Source organism: Macrosteles quadrilineatus, unplaced genomic scaffold, assembly GCF_028750875.1.
Source record: "Macrosteles quadrilineatus isolate MER2022 unplaced genomic scaffold, UCM_ALF_1.0 Scaffold_2__2_contigs__length_208266976, whole genome shotgun sequence".
Taxonomy (NCBI): Eukaryota; Metazoa; Arthropoda; class Insecta; order Hemiptera; family Cicadellidae; genus Macrosteles; species Macrosteles quadrilineatus.
In genome coordinates, this window is record NW_026542595.1 from 137938437 (window position 1) to 137958419 (window position 19983).

General features: G+C 30.4%; 1 protein-coding gene across 1 annotated transcript; it reads left to right on the forward strand.

Annotated features, from left to right (window-relative positions):
* Window positions 1–4460: 4460 nt before the first annotated feature.
* LOC128987910 (peptidoglycan-recognition protein LB-like) lies at window positions 4461–8950 on the forward strand. Its single transcript, XM_054408999.1, has 4 exons — window positions 4461–4614; window positions 5920–6149; window positions 7005–7135; window positions 8480–8950. Exons 2-4 carry the CDS (start codon window positions 5923–5925, stop codon window positions 8623–8625), a joined length of 504 nt encoding a protein of 167 aa, XP_054264974.1. The 5' UTR covers window positions 4461–4614; window positions 5920–5922; the 3' UTR covers window positions 8626–8950.
* The last annotated feature ends 11033 nt before the right edge of the window (window positions 8951–19983 follow it).

The following is a 19983-nucleotide window of genomic DNA, read 5'->3' on the forward strand; positions in this document are numbered from 1 at the left end:
TCCAGACATATCCACATTCATGATATCATTAGAAAGTGAATGTGAATCAATAGGAAGGATATATAAAAGAAATATCCCTCCTAACTGTTATCCTTCCAAACCACAAATCAATGACACCTGTCACATATGTGGTCATATTCTTGATAACGACTACGTCCTTGACCATAATCACGTAAATGGACAAGTAAGAGGTTACACCCATTCAACATGTAACTTTAACTATCGTCTACCACATTTTGTTCCTATAATAATTAAGGATTTCGGAATAGAACTGTTAAACTACTTCACCAGTGTCAATGCAAACATAAAATTCATCCCATTCAAGGGACAGATAGAGAAGTTCTTGTGCATATCAAAAAGAATCAAGAACACGACAATGAAGTTTTTAGATTTCTTCCAATTCATCCCCGATGATATACCATTCCATAAACTAGAATCTATACGATCAATCTGTATAGAGAACTATAACCTCGACATATTCCACTACCTGACAATAGGTTCTTACTGTTTCGACGTCATGCTCAAAGTCACTAAAGTCCAAATAGAACTTTTAAACGACATAGACATGTACAACATGATAATGAAAGGAATAAGAGGTGGATATACATCTGCAATTAAAAGCTATGCAAAATCAAATCACCACACTCTTCCAAACTATAATGCCTCAGAACCAGATTCATTTATATACTTTTACGATATAATAGGTCTATACGCCACTATAATGTCAACAGAACCACTTCCACTTGACAATTTCAAATGGATTTCACCATCAACATTTGACCTATACAACATCAATAATAATAATGGTACAGGTTACATTCTAGAAGTAGATTTAAAATACCCTTTCAATACCAATCACATAGACTATCCACTATGCCCTTACCACGATGAAAGTACAGGAGGTAGGACATTAATATCTTCTTTTAAAGATAGAAAGCATTACGTGATCCATTACAAGACCTTAGAACAAGCTCTGTCAATGGGCATGATACTAGAGAAAGTCCATAGAGTCATTTCATTTAACCAATCATGTTGGTTAAAACCCTACATAGACATAAACACCCAATTACGAACAACCTACTCACACGACAAAACCCTCTCAAATTTCTTTAAACTGCAATCGAACTTAATCTATGGCAAGTCAATAGAAAAAGTAACTGAAAACCTAAACAAATACTTCCTGTACAACAACACTAAGAAACTCATGTACTTAATAAAACAACCCACGTTCATAGACAGACTAATTCTAAATGAAAACAACTATATAATATTCATGAAAAAGAAAAGGGTCCAGTGCAAGAAACCCATACCTGTAGGATTTTCAATACTAGATCTAAGTAAGAGATACATGTACCACATGTATTACAATAACTTGAAAAAGTACTTCCCACCGTTCAATTTAATATACACAGACAACGATTCATTTGCAATACAAGTATTCACTAGTGATACTACTTCATTTACAAAAGATCAACATTTCATTTCTAATACTCTCTTAGGTAAATTCAAAGATACATCTCCTAATAATCCCATTCTAGAATTCGTTACAGTAAGAAGTAAAACATACGGGTACAGGACATTGAAAGATACCATACCACGACTAAAGAATTTACCCAAATCTTTTAATTTTACAAACTATAAAAACATACTACTGTCCATTAAAATGTACAACACCTATAACAGAGTAATTGATAATAAACTATACCAAATAATACAGAATAAAGCAGTAATAAAAATAAACACACACACACACACACACCCAAATACACACACCCAAATACACACACACACACACACACACACATAACACAATGACATCATCATGAACACCCTCCATCATCACCCTCTCTCTCTCACTCTCTGTCTCTCACTCACTATCACTCCTCTATCTCCCCTCTCTCTCACTCTCTCTCACTCTCTCAATACCCCTCTTCCTCCCCCATTTTCTCTCTCACTCTCACTATCTCTCTCACTCCCATATCACATTCTCTCTCTCTCTTTTCAATACCCCTCTACCTCCCCCATTTTCTATTTCACTCTCTCTCTCACTCACTCACAACCCCAAACATTCTCTATCCCTTTCTCTTTCATTACCCTCTTCATCATCCATTTTCTCTTTCATTCTCTCTTTCTCTTTCATTCTCTCATTCTATTACAATAACAAAACCCACCACTCAACTTTCAATCACATGTACCCCTTCAATCACACATACATGAAAAATTTTCAATTTCATTTCAATTCTCCACAAAACCATCTCCTTCCATAACTACTATAAATTTTAAGTGCTTGCAATTTTTAAACTTAAATAGTTAAGCTACAATAAATTGTAATACACAATAGGAACAAACTAGTAATAATGCGGAAAGTCAATTAACCTAAATACCAAGAGCTTGCCAGAACACTACCAACTATTGAGAGGTTGTATTAAGAGAAACCGATCGAGAGCTTACCTTAGAAATTGACCTAGCCTTACAGTTAATTGGTCAAGACACTTCTAGAATCGTAATATTCTAGCAATTTGATTCTTTTATTTGCAGTTCGGACATAAATGAATTTTTTTAAGGTTTATGTCTAGATAGAGAAATACTAGTGATTATTTATTCTAACTCATTTAAATAGTTAACAAGACATGTATGACTTTTAAACAGAAACAAGTAAGACACCTCACTTATCAAGTAATGTTAAAAACTGAAAAATCTCTGGTTTCACCTGCTTAGTAATAATTATCGGAAGTAAAATGTCAATATTAGTATTTAAGATAGATGCTATGACAAACAATGTTAGGGGTGCAGGGTAATGTTTTAAAAATGTGTAAAAAATATATGGTCTTTCTTTTTCCATTTATCTTCTTTTTTATTTTTATTTCTTTTTCCAATCCATATATTTAATTTGGTATACTAAAAAATCGTGTGTTATGTAAATCGCATTGGTTTTTTTTCATTAAACAGTTGTATTATCCCTTTGGCAATTGTTATAAAATAATGGAGAAAAAAATCATATGTTTTGTATATATCCACCCTTAGTAAAACACTTCTATTTATTACATTTGTGTGTACATGTGCAATCAGTTTTCGATACAACGTTACGTTTTAATGAATAGAGTTAGGGCTCTAATTAACGTTAACATACTTTCTTAAACACTAAGGGTTTTGAAAATATAAAACATAAAATGATCAGGTGTGGTGAAAAGTTAAAAATGTTTTGAAGTCAATAATCGTTCATAACACTGTTTTTTCTTCTTTTTGTACCATAAAACCGGTGAGGTTACATCAATGGAGTGGAAATAATGTTCTAGGAATCATGCTTCACTGGTTTTAACAATAACAACACGTTTCAGAGGGGTCAGGGCCACACTTTACATTGGTAAGTAAATTATTTTTGACGTCCCTTATAAAACAAAAAAGAATTTTATTATTACTCGTATTACGAGATTTTTCTTTTGACAAGGAAATCATGTTACCTGGTTTATCGAGAACCCTCCATGATTAATTTAATTTAAAAATGGATTACAGGAAACTTGAACACTTCTAGACTTCAGCTTTGCTCGTCAACAGATGCCATTGGTGAAGAATTCATCTTGCTTGAGTGCTAAAATGCGAAGTTTCGTTGAATTTAATGTTTAACCAACTTATATGTCATCGTAAAAGCACAAGACGTCGTAATTTAATTGGACGAAGGCTTGATGTACCCAGGAGAAATAAGCGCAGCATTTCTTCTCAATTTCTGCCACAATATTTTTCTTCGTTTGTTTTGAAAAACAATAGGCTCTCCAAGCAAGACATTAAATTAAATTGGAACGTGACTAATGGGATTTTTCCAACAACACGTATGTATTTTTCAAAATCAAATTTAAATATCCTACAAAATATAAAGTATAAAAAAATTGATATTTACGTTAAATAAATTCATAATTTGTCTGTGAAAATCTCTTACTCTATTCTATACACATTAATTTTTTTTCTACGTTATTAAATTGGTTTTATTATTTCTCACTAAGAACAGAGTAAAGGTACTTCAACCTTTTGGCCATTAGTGTACATTTTAATGGGGTATATTTATGCAAACCAATAGTAGATGTGGACATACTTATTAGTTATAATAAAACTATAAATAACCAACTAGCTGTAAAGTAAATTATAAAAAAAAAATATTTAGGTTCCGCCCCAACCATTAACAGGTAAAGTACCCTAAAAATCCTAGTACTACAATATAAATTAATGATTTCACTGCAATTGCCTTTTATAATTAAACATCAATGATCATTTTATATGTATGATTGAAAATAATCTATATCTAGAGAAGTTTAGTTTATATCGTACATCATAATAATAAGTCAATTTAATAAATTGTATTTAATAATTAATTATACTACAGTTAAATTAAAGACAATTCCTGATAAAACCAAATTTTAAAAGTGAATCAATTCTTATCAGTATGATATAAGCTCATATTCATATCTGGTTTCAGACCTCAGCTACTATAACAAACCCTATCGCATTCCGAGATAATGGTGGCATTATGTTTCCTATTAGATGTTGTGAATTCATGATGTAGGAAAACAAGTTAAAACAGTTTACCATCCAACAACGAGTGTATATTTATTTTAGTGTCAGGTATGTTTTTACTCTTTTATTGGTTTATTTTGATAGATTAAGGGGTCAAAATTAATTCTGAGTAAAAATATACTACCGAGTTTAAATGTAATTTTAATTCATTATATTTTTCATTGGTTAGTTATTGCAAACAACTTTTTGACTACCAGAAAATATTTGATTATATCAGATGCTGTATCACAACTACTTATAATTTATTAAACTTTATTATTTACTTTATACAGGTCTGGTAAATTAATTTAAATCAGAAAAATCATTTATTCCAAAACATAATGTTCTGACACCTAGGCTGTTGCCATGCAATTAAACTGTCAACGGCACACTTTATATTTTAAAACCGTTTTACAGAAGAATAAAGGCATGTAAGCGAACAAGTAACATGTGCGTAGTTACGCATTTAATACTGTGCATAATGTTTAGTTTTTTAACATGTTTTACTAGTTTAATACACTTATTAACTTTTTTTAAATATTTATTATAGGAAATAACATACCAATTTTGGTACCGTAAGAATTGTTTAGGACCAAGGTGGGATAACTAACATAAAATGTGACTCTATGCTTTGTGACTTTTTTATCCTAAGACGATAGGCATGAGTTGGGATTGTTATTTTCAAGTTACTTCAGGCTAGACCTAGTGGTTGCGGTATTATTGGGATATCGGGTAGCGGAGTCCCGCGCTCTAACCACTAGACCAGCTTGTTCCCTATACGTTTGGACCCTTAAATAATAAATAAGAACTGCAATACATTTATTCTTAACTTTGAAGCAGTCTTTAGCTACAATAAACCATCATGATTGTACCCTCTAGTAAGCGTGGTTGTCTCAAAGTAGGTTATCTAGAACGGTACTACATGATTTTCGTTAAAAATTTAATTAGCATCTGCAAGTATTATATCAGAGTTACGTCTTCCCCTGTGCCTTAAAGTACAACATACGCAGTACATTAGGAGATAACTTGGGTCGTCCACAATTAGTCTAATTGTTAATTAGCCAAATTTGTACAACTTAGTTTCATTGTTTGACGAAATTATTCATATCGTCTAGGCACCTATTGCAATTCTTCCAAAATCAACTAAATAAGATGGACAAATAGCCTGTTAATGAATATAACCCTTTGTGGATGTTTGAAACCTCTACATAATGTCAACAGAATGTACGTGTAGTAAAAATAAAATTTTGCTCTTTTCCACTTCTTTAAATTACGTTCTACAAAATGTTGGAATTTCAACCGGTTCCAGGAAAGGTAGTTTAAACAAAATCAAAACTAATCCCCCATTCATTAACAGATGATTTCCTCTTGCAGAACATGAGTGAGGAGTCGTTGGATCCGTTGACGGTGGTCTCAAGGGACACGTGGGGTGCTTTGCCGCCAAAAGCAGCAGCCCCGCCATTAGATACCCCTCTACCACAGGTCATTGTGCACTGGGCTACGGGCACTGACCCATGTGAAACTACCGAGGCCTGTACAAAGATAATGCAGGATATACAGAAGAATCACATGGAGGAAAAAGGCCTGGATGACATAGCATATAAGTAAGCTTTTCTTTTATAATACAAAGTATTTTAGTAGATGTTTGTTTTAACGGTTTGTTGTACAAATTTGCTTACGGTGACGTACTATACTCGTTTCAAACTGTTTCCGTTTAAACTAGCTTTTAAGATTACAAATCTTATTAATATAAGCATAGAAAACCAAGTTTTGTGTTTTTTACAGATTGACAAAAAGTATTATATTGAACCATATAGGCAGTAGCATTTTAGCCACATAAAATCAACCAAGAACACATATTGGGTAAACACATTGCGTTTGTTGAGGAAAATCTTAAATCTCGGGATCTTCTAGAATAGATAAAGTTAAAATAATCTGCTACATATTAGTAAAAATAAATGATATTTTCTGGAGTTTTTAAAATGTTAACCCAAGTTTTTTGAGATTGTGTTTCCGAAATAAGTCTACTTTACTCTGTATTTTCTTTCTATATTAATTTATAAAAATAAATTGATTTGTAAGTATTAATGTTGTGTTTAGGAGAAATGTTTAGTCATTGATTGGGGGAAAAATAAAACCTACAAATACATGTATCACTGACTGAGCTAAATATATCATGCATTTCCAATTAATTAAATGTGTGACTAAATACGTATAGGTGATTATTGTTATATTCTGTTTTAACACATCAATAAGGAAGCTATTCAGGTGGCATGTATACTGTTTATTTTTGCATCATAAAGTCCAGGACAGACATAATACAAATCTGAAGTTTTATAATGTGAGTTACGAATACGATTAATTTTAAATCAAACTAAACTATTTAGTACGGTACAGTTTTTATGATATTTAAAGTAAAATAATAACGCATTACATGATTATATTATTGTTATACTCAGTTTCGTCATTGGCGGAGACGGCAAGGCATACACTGGGAGAGGTTGGGAGGGAGCTCCCTCGCCCCTTATATATCCACACCACGTACCTACGAGGAGAATAGACATTGCTTATATTGGACGGGAATGGGGTCGTAAGTGTTATGTTTTCCTCCATTCACGGGACTTTTATTACCTGCCCTCCTTCTCACGTTTGTAAACAACGTTTAAGGTTTACCACTAACCAGTGTTGCTTTTGAAAACTTAATTATAGAAAACTAGTACTAACACATCGCTTGTAAGAAATTAAATATATTTTACGGTTACACCATGTGAGTTAAAAGTACATTCAACACCTTAAAATTACGAAAATTTGTTTGAAGGCTTATTTTTATAAGGACAATGCATACGTCTACAAGTCTTTAGTTTGAATTTCAGTTATAATCGATATAACCCAAGCCATTTTTCATACACATTAAAAATTAATGATGTGCTGAAAATGGACTTATTATGGCGTACCAATAATTTGTCCTGTTAGAAAACAGTACTTTAAGAAACAATTCGTTTCTAATATTTCTTAACAATGTTGTGGAATTACATTGAAGTACGTCATGGTTTCCACGTCTTTTATTCTGATTTGATACTGAACTATTATCATGGAACACCTTACTTCAGACTATACCCAGAGTGCCATGAATCATAACATTGTTACAACAAGGCTACTGCGGATTGGCCCGATTTGAACCCGAGACAACGAAAATTTATAGTTCGCTAATCTTAGACTAGGTCTCACCCCAATTAAGTTGGCTATCTAAATCTTGAAACGTTATCTTGTCCGTTATGGACAGCAGAGTGTATATGTGTGTGGTAGTATGTATGTGTGTGTTTGTGAGTATGTATGCGAATGGGAAGCAGATAGGTTATCTTTTGAGGGGAGGGTGCTTGGGCGGTGATGGGGGGAAGGGTTAACTATTTGTCTAAAATATCACCACAGTTACTTACCATTAGGTCGTATTGCGTATCAAAATCGTTCCGAAATCTTTTTTTCATCACTTATTTTTTTTGAAAATATTATATTATTAAATAATATATTAATACAACGAATCTCTTCCACACACAGGGTTTTGCTTCTTTGCGAAAGAAACTTCGCTAATTTAAAAAGTTTGTTTTTATATTTTTATGTTTATATTAAATTTTTATGTTATTAAAAAAACAATATTGTAAATATTTTTGTACATGACTAATATGATGTCATTTGTAATTAATTTTGCGGAATAAATGGTATTTTAATTTTGATTTGATTAATAAAAGCTAATATATACATGACTTTATTCCAAATAAAATCAAGTTTAGAAAAAAATAATAACAACTTCGATGTTATTATACTAAAGTAACTGCGTTTGTCACTCTAAATATAAAAATGTTTCTACTGGATTAAATTTAAACTCTAAAAGCATTATTACATTCATAGATTTGATTTTTTAAAACCTCTTTTTCAGGAGGAACAATACCATGGGAAATGCTACAAGCGGCGTTGCAATTGCTGAGTACTGGAGTCGAAACCAAACTTTTAGACGAAGAGTATGACACTGCTGAACACCCCGTGGAAATAGGGAATGACGAAGTCAGTGGCGAAGAAGCGTAAAAGATTGATTAAAAGGAATAAGCAAATTATGACTAAGCAAGTTTGTCCACTTCCAATATGGAACGTATTAAGACGAATTGAACATTTTTTACTGGAAATACTATCGAATAACATAAAGCAACTATGTAATCTTCAGCTTAACTTAAGCAAGTAATCTTATACGTCGTAGGGATTCATACGTATTATAACTCTCATCTTAAAAATGGAATACATTACAGAACAATTTTCCTCTAGACTTGATAATTCGACTTATAAAACTGGAATAACTACTATTAATTTCATTAATAAGCTAAAAAGTATGTCGACATCTATATATATGTACAAAATTAACATTATTATGAAATAAATTCATATTAGTAAGTGTTTTAATTTTCATCTATTCTAACCAGAAATATAACCAGAAATGTATTTTTTACGTCCCTCCTCAATTACAAAAACAAAGTCTTAGTTATATTTGCAAAGACTTGGTATCGTTAAATTTTGATACAGCCTATGCAAGCAAAACTTGAAACTTGAAAATACTGCTATTTCCTATAGTGATTATAAACCGAGCCCCAGGAGTGTTGGGGGATTTAGTATAGCACGCCGGCCATTGTGGATAAATAATGGATACCCAATACTTTTATACCTCGTGTTCCTAATGCCTTGCTTTATATGGAATAGCTTAAAATTACTTGTTGTGTTTATCTAAAATAATGACCATTAACTGATTCATTATGGCACAGTTAGTCGTAACAGGTTATTAATAGTATTAGTTTTAAAAATGTCGATTGCATGATTTTTCACTGTAATATTAATCCAAGTACGCAGTATATTTTCGTTGTAGGATAGTCCGTTTCAACTAATACATATGTATTAAAATACTATTTTGAAAGAAAAAAGCTTGATCAACTAGCCTTATGTCCACGGTGCAAAATAAAAAGTTGATGATACTGTACTTGTTATAGGTATTGTTTCATATTTGGGTTATAAAGTATGGCCAATAAAACTTTAATCGATTTTACAATATATTTCTATTAATTGTCTTAAATTTTTAAAATCAAAACTAAATAAATATTTAATAAAAGTAAAATACATAGAAAGGAAAGCGAAAGCGAGCACAATGGAACTTCTAAAACAAAAAGTATTGTAATAAGAAAATAAAGTATTCATGAACTCTGTTTTACACAAGTTCCTTGTTGTATGTACGTGGTTTACAAACTAAACCTTTAGGGATTTATTACCCATTCGGAGTTTCTAAGTCACGTTACACTATAAACTACATTGCTACTACACTTCCTTCGCTTCTCCGTCACTTTAACATGCCTTAAAATTAGTCAAAAAACAGTTTGTTCTATAATTTAAAATTTTATATCACAAACACAAGTGTTTAGTTATATCTAAAGTAAAGTTACTTAAATCTAAATAGGAAAATTTTTAAATAATTAAATTTGTTTAAGGACAGTTGATCCCTAAGAAATGTAACAAGCTTAATATTAATTGGTTAAGGATTGACCTTGACATTGGACCCCTAAACCCCACATTTAAATTCAATCTATAAATCCTAATTGATTCCCTAATATGCCAATGCTAATAAACATTTATTTAGTACTAATATTCTTATACATAAATTTGTTATTGCTTGGCTAGGACCTTATCGATTGATCGAATATATTTAACTTTTGTAAAGATGCTTATATGTTTGGATAAAAATCATTCATAAGAAAATTTTTTTTCGAATTCACTGCTCACCAACTTTTTTATTGTAATGCTTACCTTAGCATCTACCAAAATTTTCCTAGTATAAAAGCCTATACCTCTAGATACTTACATTTTGTTTTTGAACAAAATGACATTATTAGGCTAATTGTTGCTAATAATGTCAAATGTATTTTATTTATTGACCTTAATCATAAACAACAGAATTTATATTTACTAAACATTACATAAGCACCATATTCTATATACCAAGTATAGGTGTTGGCAACCAGCTTGTCGAGGGACAATCTTAATTGAGTCTTTGTGGTTGAAGTAACTTCATCATTGTAGCTTTCGTGAAGGAAATATGTAACAAAGGAGAGCTTGAGAGTATAATTAATTTTATATTTGAGATTCAAAAACATGTTATTTACCTTTGTCATTAAAACTGTTATATCAGAGCAATCCAGCTACAGTTTTAAAGATATTAAAAATGAAGTATTTGTTGAAGTTGTAAAGATTTAGGATTTGTCATGGTCAACTTATTAGAACCGTATGACATAATTAAAATGTTGTAACTGATTTTTGCTCCATTACCTCATTTTCTACCAAAGCACCCAAGTAAAACTTATGAAAAAACTCTCTAAATTAAAAACATGTCATTTGTTCTAAAATCCAAATAGATTTTGTTTAGAAAATGTCAACTTTTTGTTTTTGTATTTATTACCAAGAATGAAATCAATCTGATTATTTCTCTTGTTACAAGCTAATCATAAAACGCATATTTGGTTTTTAATGAAAGTTTATGATCTATTTTAAAGCCGAATTATATTACAAGGGATTAACAAAACTGAACTCAATGAACAGTAAATGATTTCAGAACGATTTTTTACGACCTTAAAAGATCAATAATGTTCTTTTCTTCCTGGTATCCACGATGCTCATTTCATAAAAAATATCAATAATTATTTAAAAGTGAGTAATTAAAAAATTATAAATCCTACAAGTTTTTGTAGTATTTATTAGAGCAAGCCAACCAATAGCGTAAATAATGTGAAACTAAAGCTCTCGTAGTTCGTGTTAGCTTTACAGAGAACCTAATTAAGTGGAATTGTGTTGTAGTGGAGTTTTCATTACAAGTTAAAGTAAATTCTTTTCAAACTACATCTTCACATAATGTGCAATAATCTATAGTTTATATATTTAATACAATAAGTGTTTTGAATTATCCATCTTATTGAGGAATTGTAACTTTCTTAGGAAAAGGTAATTTTCTTTATAACTTCGCATCCTTTCGTTTAGGTCACTTTTAGGACCTACATTAAAAAATCCAGCGATGCTGTTCAACTTCTTTTTTTTAAATTTGCAAATGTAAAATGTAATTTAGCAGCTGGTCCTTAGGTTTAAATATGAGTTACAGTAAGATAAAAAAATTACAGATTATAAAACTGGTTTATAATGAGGCAACTTTTAAACTGTAACTGATTTTTTTGTAAATTGATTATTCAATTATGCAAATTTGTCTCTTTAAAACATAACCTTTGAAAAAAGGTTACTATATTACTAGTTTTTCCTTGGAAAAAAGTATTAAGATGTAAAATTTACGTTAATATTTATCTCCTAGTATAAGAAAACGTAGCGTTTCAAGTACAGTATTACTCTCGAAAACACTTAAAAGTTATGAGTATTTTGGTTATTAGAACACAATAGAATGAAAACAAATTATAAATGTCTCATAATAAACATCTTCTTCTTAATGCATGTCAAACTATTTTTTTTACTATCGCCTTTTTTTAGCTCTTCATAAATATATTTTAAAATTTGCTGTAGTACTATTACTGTTTTATTTCTTTAGGGTTTTTATTAGGTGCATATAAATAAATATAAATTGGGATCGATACTACAAAGAGCCAATAGCAATATTAAATCAATTATCAAAATGCTATTGGGGCATTGCAGCAAGGACTTGTGTATTTTCCATTAGCAACCCAATCCTGGGAAGAGAACTGATTGTGCTAGGCTAATCATTGCGCTTTTAGTAATATTCATTTTGTAATTAATTGACTCTCTTAAAGCAAAATGAAGAAATATAAGTTTACTTTTATTTTTCTGCTTCTGAAAGGTATAAATATAATAATATAATATAAAGTAAAATTGCCAACAGTTTGTTGTATTGAAATGCAAACCACTTATCATTTTAGTGCTTTAGTAGACCTCTGCTATTGATATTTTTTTATGGCTAATGATGAGTTCTATGATTATCGAGATGTAAATATATTTATGTTAAAATATAAGAATTTAAATTGTACATTTTATTTAAAGTAATCTAACAATGAGGATAACTTTAGCATAACTACAATCAAAAGTTTAAATGAATGTTAATGAAATTGAATAAACATCTAAATGAAAGTATAAATTATTATCCTATTATGATTTTACAACAAAATATATAATACATTTTGTTATAATATAATGTTATAATTTTGATGGTTCACATATTTTCCATGAAGAAACGGTTTACCTTGAAATCTTAATTAAGTTGATAAATGTACAATGCCTGTATCACTGGTCTGGCTCCTTGTGGCAACAATAACCTGAGTATAAAGCATTAAAAGAATTAATTTATATTAAATAATTAACCAAATATCGTATATGAAAGGTTTTCCAGCTAAAGGTGAAGCTAAGCTAAATTACAAGTTAAAGTCAGTTTGTTAATGGAAAAAGTTTGGTGATATGGTGGATCATTCAGTAGCACGATTGTCTTTGGTATCAATGCAGCAATGTTGTGATTTCGGTTCTCGGTACTTACCACTTTATTCTATCAGTTAGATTCACCTATGTACTGGAGCATCTCACCCCTTGTTTTGATGGATACGTTCTACGCAAAAGCCCGAGGTCTAAGTGGTAGGAAATTCATATTTAAGCTAAGTGTTGCTTATGAAAACATGATATAGTCTGAAGATTGATAGAGTTAATGCAAATTTCAAATGACATTACTTTTCCTTTATGAAATGTGTGGTCAACTTTAAACTTGTATTTCCATTTATTCGGAACTCGGGTCTGCTAGTGGAACCTATCAAACAAAACATGGAGAAGTAAGATCAAACCACCATCGTTCAAATGCCTCTAATTCCGGGAACGTGTATTTGCACTACTTAGCCAAAGGCCTTTAAGAAGCTTATGTGATAAATGAGCTGAAATACTATCCGAAAGTTTATAAATTGATTAAACTTATTTTATAACAGTATTTTCATCCACATATCAATCAATGCCAATATAAATATGCTCAATATCGTCAGGGCATAGATTTATTTTCCTCAACATAGTAATTTAAAACATAATTAATCACCTTGATCTTCTTGTATTATAAATAAATGTAAACAAAATAAAAATAAAACATTTAAAAAATATATTTAAGTATGAGCTATTTTCAACCAATCTAATCCTTATAAATGATCTTCTAGTATTGTTAGCCGAGAATAGTCGCGTGAGTGAAAAACTTGGAGAGCAAAACAAATACAGTAATTTCCCTTAGGATGTTGTACCTACTTCAACTCATCAAACTAAAACGGGGTTAGCATTACCTTTTTGTCGCACATCATTGTTCTTTCCTAACTTTTATCTGTACAAAGGTTTATTAGGATAGGATACAAATGTATGTTATAAAAACTCACAAAATTATTAAACGATATTCATAATTGCTAAAAAAGATGGCACTTAACTATCAAATAATCTTTTACAGTCTGAATTCAGCAAAAGCTTTGTTAATTATACCAAACATATGGATTGTCTGCAATTTGTGCAAATTATGTTACATGTACAATATAATTACTGTTTGCTGCAGTAGAAGAGACTAATGGTTGCACTAAAACGCTGTGATATACTGGTTGACATACTGTAATTATATATAGCTTGTATTAATTATGTCCTTTGGCTTATCAAACGTTTACTGTCATTTCAACTCCCTGTCACCTTAAAATTTTTAAAGTAAATGTATAAATATTTTTGAGGTTATTAGGTCTATTAAATATGCGTTAACTACAAGAAAAGTCATTTTTTTTTATTCATACCTTACAAATTGTGTAAAAAATTTGTTTGTTTCATGCCTTCTTTTTTTACCTTTTTAAAATGTTGCGATTATGAATTAAGTTGTAATTAAAAATGAGTTTCATGAACTTTTAAAAGCAAATAGTACAAATTACCATAATATCTAATCTCGCAGAAATAATGTTGGTAATACTAATAGTTTTTCTTTAACGTTAAGCCATGTATAGATTTTGGCTAAAGAAGTATCCCATTTTCTGTAAAATGTTGTCTCATTTTGTCACCTTGCTAATGAATCAACTTGAAAACAAAATTTTTTTATCATAGTGTTTTATTCCATGACGGTAATGCTTTAAAAGAAATGGTTATTTGGCGCATAAATATTTGATACAAGTATTAACCTAATTAGAGAAAGGTCATACTATAACTTTGCAGTATAAAACAGTAACGTGGTAACTAGGTAGAGCTCCACAAATTATGTCAAATTTAATTGGAGGACTTGTAGTGTTTGGTTACACTTCTAAGACGGCTTCTTGGTTGTTACTTATGAAAAACTTTTATTTTGTACCATTTTTTTTAAGCTTTAAAAATCAAATTATGTTAATTAAGGTGGTATAATTATTGTTTGGATTCATATTAAATAAAATATACCTAAAATATAATTTTATCTGATTTGAAGCCCATAAAATATACTTTACAAAGTTCATACAAATAATATGTTTTTTTTATTTTATATGTAGAAAAGGGGCAATGACAAGCCATGTTTAATAGGGATTGTGCGGAAAAACAAATAACTGAAACACTTGACAACAAAAGACATATATTCTCTTTAACATCTTAAATAAATAAAAGTAATCAATCTGATGCAGTTGAACAATTAAATATAGCAATTTGAGTTGTAATTTAATTAAATGACCTCGCCGCAGCAAACCTGCAGACTAAGCGAATTTCCATTTGCCTGATTGGATTTACACTGAAATGTCTCATTTAAAATATCACATCTATTCCCTACTTAAATAACATTAGTTTAACGAGTACTTAGGTTTGCTGCAACAGGGAGGGTAAAAAGGTGGTTGTTTTGTAAAATAAGAATAGTTTAGTATAAAATGAATGCATTTTCCAAATTTGATCAAAATATGATCATAAACAAGCAAACTACAACAGTTTACTTATTCTCCATAAGAATAACATGGGAATTTTATATTTACAGTTTTTTTTTTAATTTTCTCCGTAACCATTAGGCGCATAATAACGCTTAAAAATACTAAATTATTAGTTTTTTTAAGCTCTACAAAATGGTTTAAAAAAAATGTTAAGTTTTTTGGGTCAGAAATGGGAAAACCCATTTTTTGCCACATATAATCCCCATAAAACCCTGTTCCTATAGTCCGATCATGCTGGTTCGCGAACTCGTTCGAATAAACGTAGGTTTACACGCTTGAGCCAAATTTAATGTAAATCGAATGATTGTTGCTCGAATGAGAGGCAACAGTTATAATCACTGTCAGTGTCTAATTTTCAATTTAATTATTAATTTTGATAGTTGATCTATTATATGAGGTTGAGTTATTTTGAATACATTTAAACAACAAAACTAATAACTTCAAGTAATTGATTGATGGTAATTATGTTTTATATAAAATTAATATATTGCTAAGAGACTTTTGAAAATGTATCAGTTTTCTTAAATACTATTATAGGGGTTAAATACCTTGTTGCCAACGAGATCCTTGGTAGTCTGAATAGCAGGCGGTTTTGACACTTTTATGGTCTCACTTTCAACCATTGGAAATAATTATCACGGCGTAGCTGCGGGTTCAGGGTTAGGTCTAGACGATGCTAATGTCACCTTAAGCGAGTCTTATTCGTTTACCTTTCAAACGACCAAGAATTACGTGGGCAACAAGGTATCCTACCTCTAGAATAGTAATAATTGTTATATAAACAAACTAATAGTTGTTGAGCATAGGTTGATAAATTAATTCATTTTCACTAAATAAGAATACGATAACAATATTTAAGAGGTATATGTTTTGCTTTAACAATGATTATTTATGATACAGCTTTTAAATTATTTGCCCCAAAACTAAAATTAAATTTTAAAAAGTTTATTTAAATTCTAATACCGAATTTGAACAAACGAATAAATATCTATGTTATTTCTCTGTGAGATAACTGTTTGAACGAATCCTGGTTTTAGGTTTACAATAAAATTGTTTACACATTGAATAAGTACTAAACTAATTAATTAGTAGTTTAGGAAAACAAGAATTTGAACAAACGAATACATAGCTATGTTCTTTCTCTGTCGGATAACAGTTTAAACGAATCCTGGTTTTTGGTTTACAATACAATTTTATACTAATTGAATTAGAATTAAACTGAATAATTATTAGTCTAGGAAAAAAGTGTTTTTAGAAACTAATATGATTATTAATTGTAATAGCTGATTGTAAAGCAAAGATTGTTAAACAGTAGGGTAACTTATTGAACACTTAAACTATATCCCTTAAAAAACTCTTGGAAACGTCAGTAAGCAATGTAAGGTAAGTACCTGCAGTGCTAACAGTGTAGTAATACACAGACGATACACCAAGAACTGTCTAGAAGGGTTACCTAATTTGGAAACTTGGTAAGTGCTTTCACCGTAAATTGTTATGTTTATGTCAGGACTGTAAACTTAACCTCTCGTTTTGAGTAATCTTATTGTTAAATGGTTATCAATAATTAACACTTATTTTTTGTATAGTGTAAAGTACTCTGTTTTGAAATCTCTTTTTGAAACACAATTTAGGTAATAAATTAAACTGTTATCTTTGGAATTTGTCATTTTAAACTAGAACCAGGTGTCAAGCAAATGTTAAATGTTAACAAACACAACATGTTGATGCTGAAACACTAAGAATCATATCTTCAATTCAAAATATTAATGAGGCAAAATATAAAAACCAATAATTTATTACGTATAGAGGGGACAAAAGAAACATATACTCGGACCCCCTTAGGGTGTTGCTCTTACTTTAACTCATCCAACAAAAATAAGAACTGCGCTACCGTTTCAACGTGTATTGTTGTTCTTCAGCGTGTTCCAGTTGTATATTATTTACACAATTGCAACAATAATGTTGGTACAAAAGCATGAAGGAACGAGAAAATATTGTTTAACCCATGTATTTCCAAATTAATTTAGTCCACTTTTGACACGTTCATGCTACGTTGTGTTTGATATAGTAAAAATTAACTACTGTTAGATTGCTAGCTTGGTTATATTAGAGTAGCGAATGTTGTATTTTAATACCGAGTGGACTCCACCTTTTAGTAACGAGTGTTAAGTTTATAATAGTCTAATCAATGACACATTTTTCAAGGCATTTAATGACTTAATTATTAGTTGGTGAGATTTTGTGACTTGTTGACAGTGCCCGTAATTGAGCCAGCCTTTACCAGTTAGACCCGGCTTTTAGTTTAGCGGATTTCCTTATCACAGACCCTGACATTTTGCCCAGCCTGTTGTAGGATGACCTTCCTCGACAAAATCTGTTACTACATAACCCCTTCAGGAAAAGTACAATCAAATAATTCTTATCTCGTCAAGACCAAAGAATTGTACTATTTAACACATTTTTATGAAAAGTTATACATACTTTGTGAAATTAACATGATTTAAAAGAATATTTAAGTGTACATTTATATTTCGTATTGCAAATACATTCTTGACTAAAGTAGCTACTATGAAGATTATCTGAGACTCACACAACAAAGACTTCTTGTCCTTTGTGTTGTTGTGGTCCTTTGTGTGTTGCTCTGCTTTGATCTGTAGCTAAAATGTTGCTTTGATAATGTATCTGTGTATTTACTAAGCTATGGTAATGGTTAGTGCATAACGCTTTTGTTTTTTTTGGTTAGTTTAAAGTGTGAAATAAATGGTACGGATATATCCGCTACCCAACCGTAATATCAAGGAAATTGTGAAGAACGTAAACGACTTATGTAAAAAAAACCTTAATATGACAAATTGGATAATTAACACGTATGTTAGAGGGAATTTCACAGTAAGAAATTAAAAACATCCGTGTTGCAATTATTTCATGCCACTATAAAGGTCAAAGCCGTTCTGCAGAGCGCTGCAAATTAGCGCTGTAAAGGCGCTGGTGGTAATAATTATATGAAATTATTATGAGTTTGTATACAGATTCACGGACATATCCGCTTCCATTCCGATTTATCTAAGAGGTTTTGCGTGAATATCACCCATCTTTGAAAGTCAAGAATTAAAGCAGATATAATCATCAAAAGTCTAGGTCTGCGAAGGTTTAAATCACCAAAAATGAATGCAATAACTTACAATGAGATTAACATTATCAAAAGAATTAATCCAATTGAATTTTTTTTACTTTAGCTTCTATTGACATCATATTAGAGACAAATTCTGATAAGACCATGGAGACGATGAATTGAATATTCTAGAACTTCAGGCAAACAAACCTAATGTAAATATTTTGTAATGGATAATTTGTGAATTAATGATATGACGTTTCTATAACTAATTGGCTAATTGATTGGTGGTCCCAATTAATTTATAAATATTCGTTTACCCATAAATTGAAGTAATAAGTATTAATACTGTGCAGAACGTTCCATTTAATTAAAATTAGTTCGTTAAACACCATTAAATAAATCAAATATTACAACGATATACATAGATTAATTAATTAAATAAATAGATGTAGTGCTTACTTTTAATCAAACCCAACAAACATATCTATTTATTGTCATTAACTAAATTTATTGATGGGTAAAATGTGTCAAAGGATTAGTGAAACAAGTCCTGGCACGTAGTAAACTTAAAAGAAAAAACTATTATAGGCGCTTTAAACTTCTAATAAAATTTGGAATACAATTAAAACACGAAAAATCTTCATAAAACTCAAGTAAACATAAAATTAATCCCACAGTTGTAAGTAGTATTTGTTAGAGTGAGCCAGCCAAGCAAGGAAATAATAGACACATTAAGCTCTTGGAGTTCTTGTTTGCTTTACACAAAACTTAATTGGAAATGTGTTGTTTACTTCTTATTATTAAAATATACTGTATGTAACGTTGTTATTCGCCACACTACGACGTTTTAGCCGTTTTATAATCGTTTCTTGGAGGCCGAAATTTACGTATTGCTGTCTATGCCAGCTGTCATCGATATTTAGGGACCGAGCAGGTTTTTACATCCCTAGAGCCGAAAATCAGCTATTCGCTTAGTTACTTGACACATTAATACATATTAAATACACAATTAGTATCCATAGCATTTCAATATACTTGTTTCATTCTCACCACTGCCTAGCAACTATTTATTTTAATTTTTGCTGATTTCTCAAATTATTTCTTCACATAACCTTAAAGTTGAAGTTGTGTTGACTGTTAAAGCATTATTATTGTGGTGAATAATTAATTGTAATAGGGTATCCTATAACAGATATGTATTAATATTTATTTTATAATTTAAATATACCTCATTCCTTTAACGCCATACTCATTTTGAATTCCGTAACGTTTAACTTGCTTATACCACAGGCATTTATAAATACATTTACAAGATATTTACTACTAAGATAATTATAAGCGTAAGATATAATTAGCGTT

Coding starts and splice junctions, on each gene's coding strand:
- LOC128987910 (XM_054408999.1), top strand. CDS start 5,923: ATGAGTGAGGAGTCGTTGGATCCGTTGACGGTGGTCTCAAGGGACACG. Junction 6,150..7,004: donor CTGGATGACATAGCATATAA/GTAAGCTTTTCT, acceptor TGTTATACTCAG/TTTCGTCATTGGCGGAGACG. Junction 7,136..8,479: donor TATTGGACGGGAATGGGGTC/GTAAGTGTTATG, acceptor CCTCTTTTTCAG/GAGGAACAATACCATGGGAA.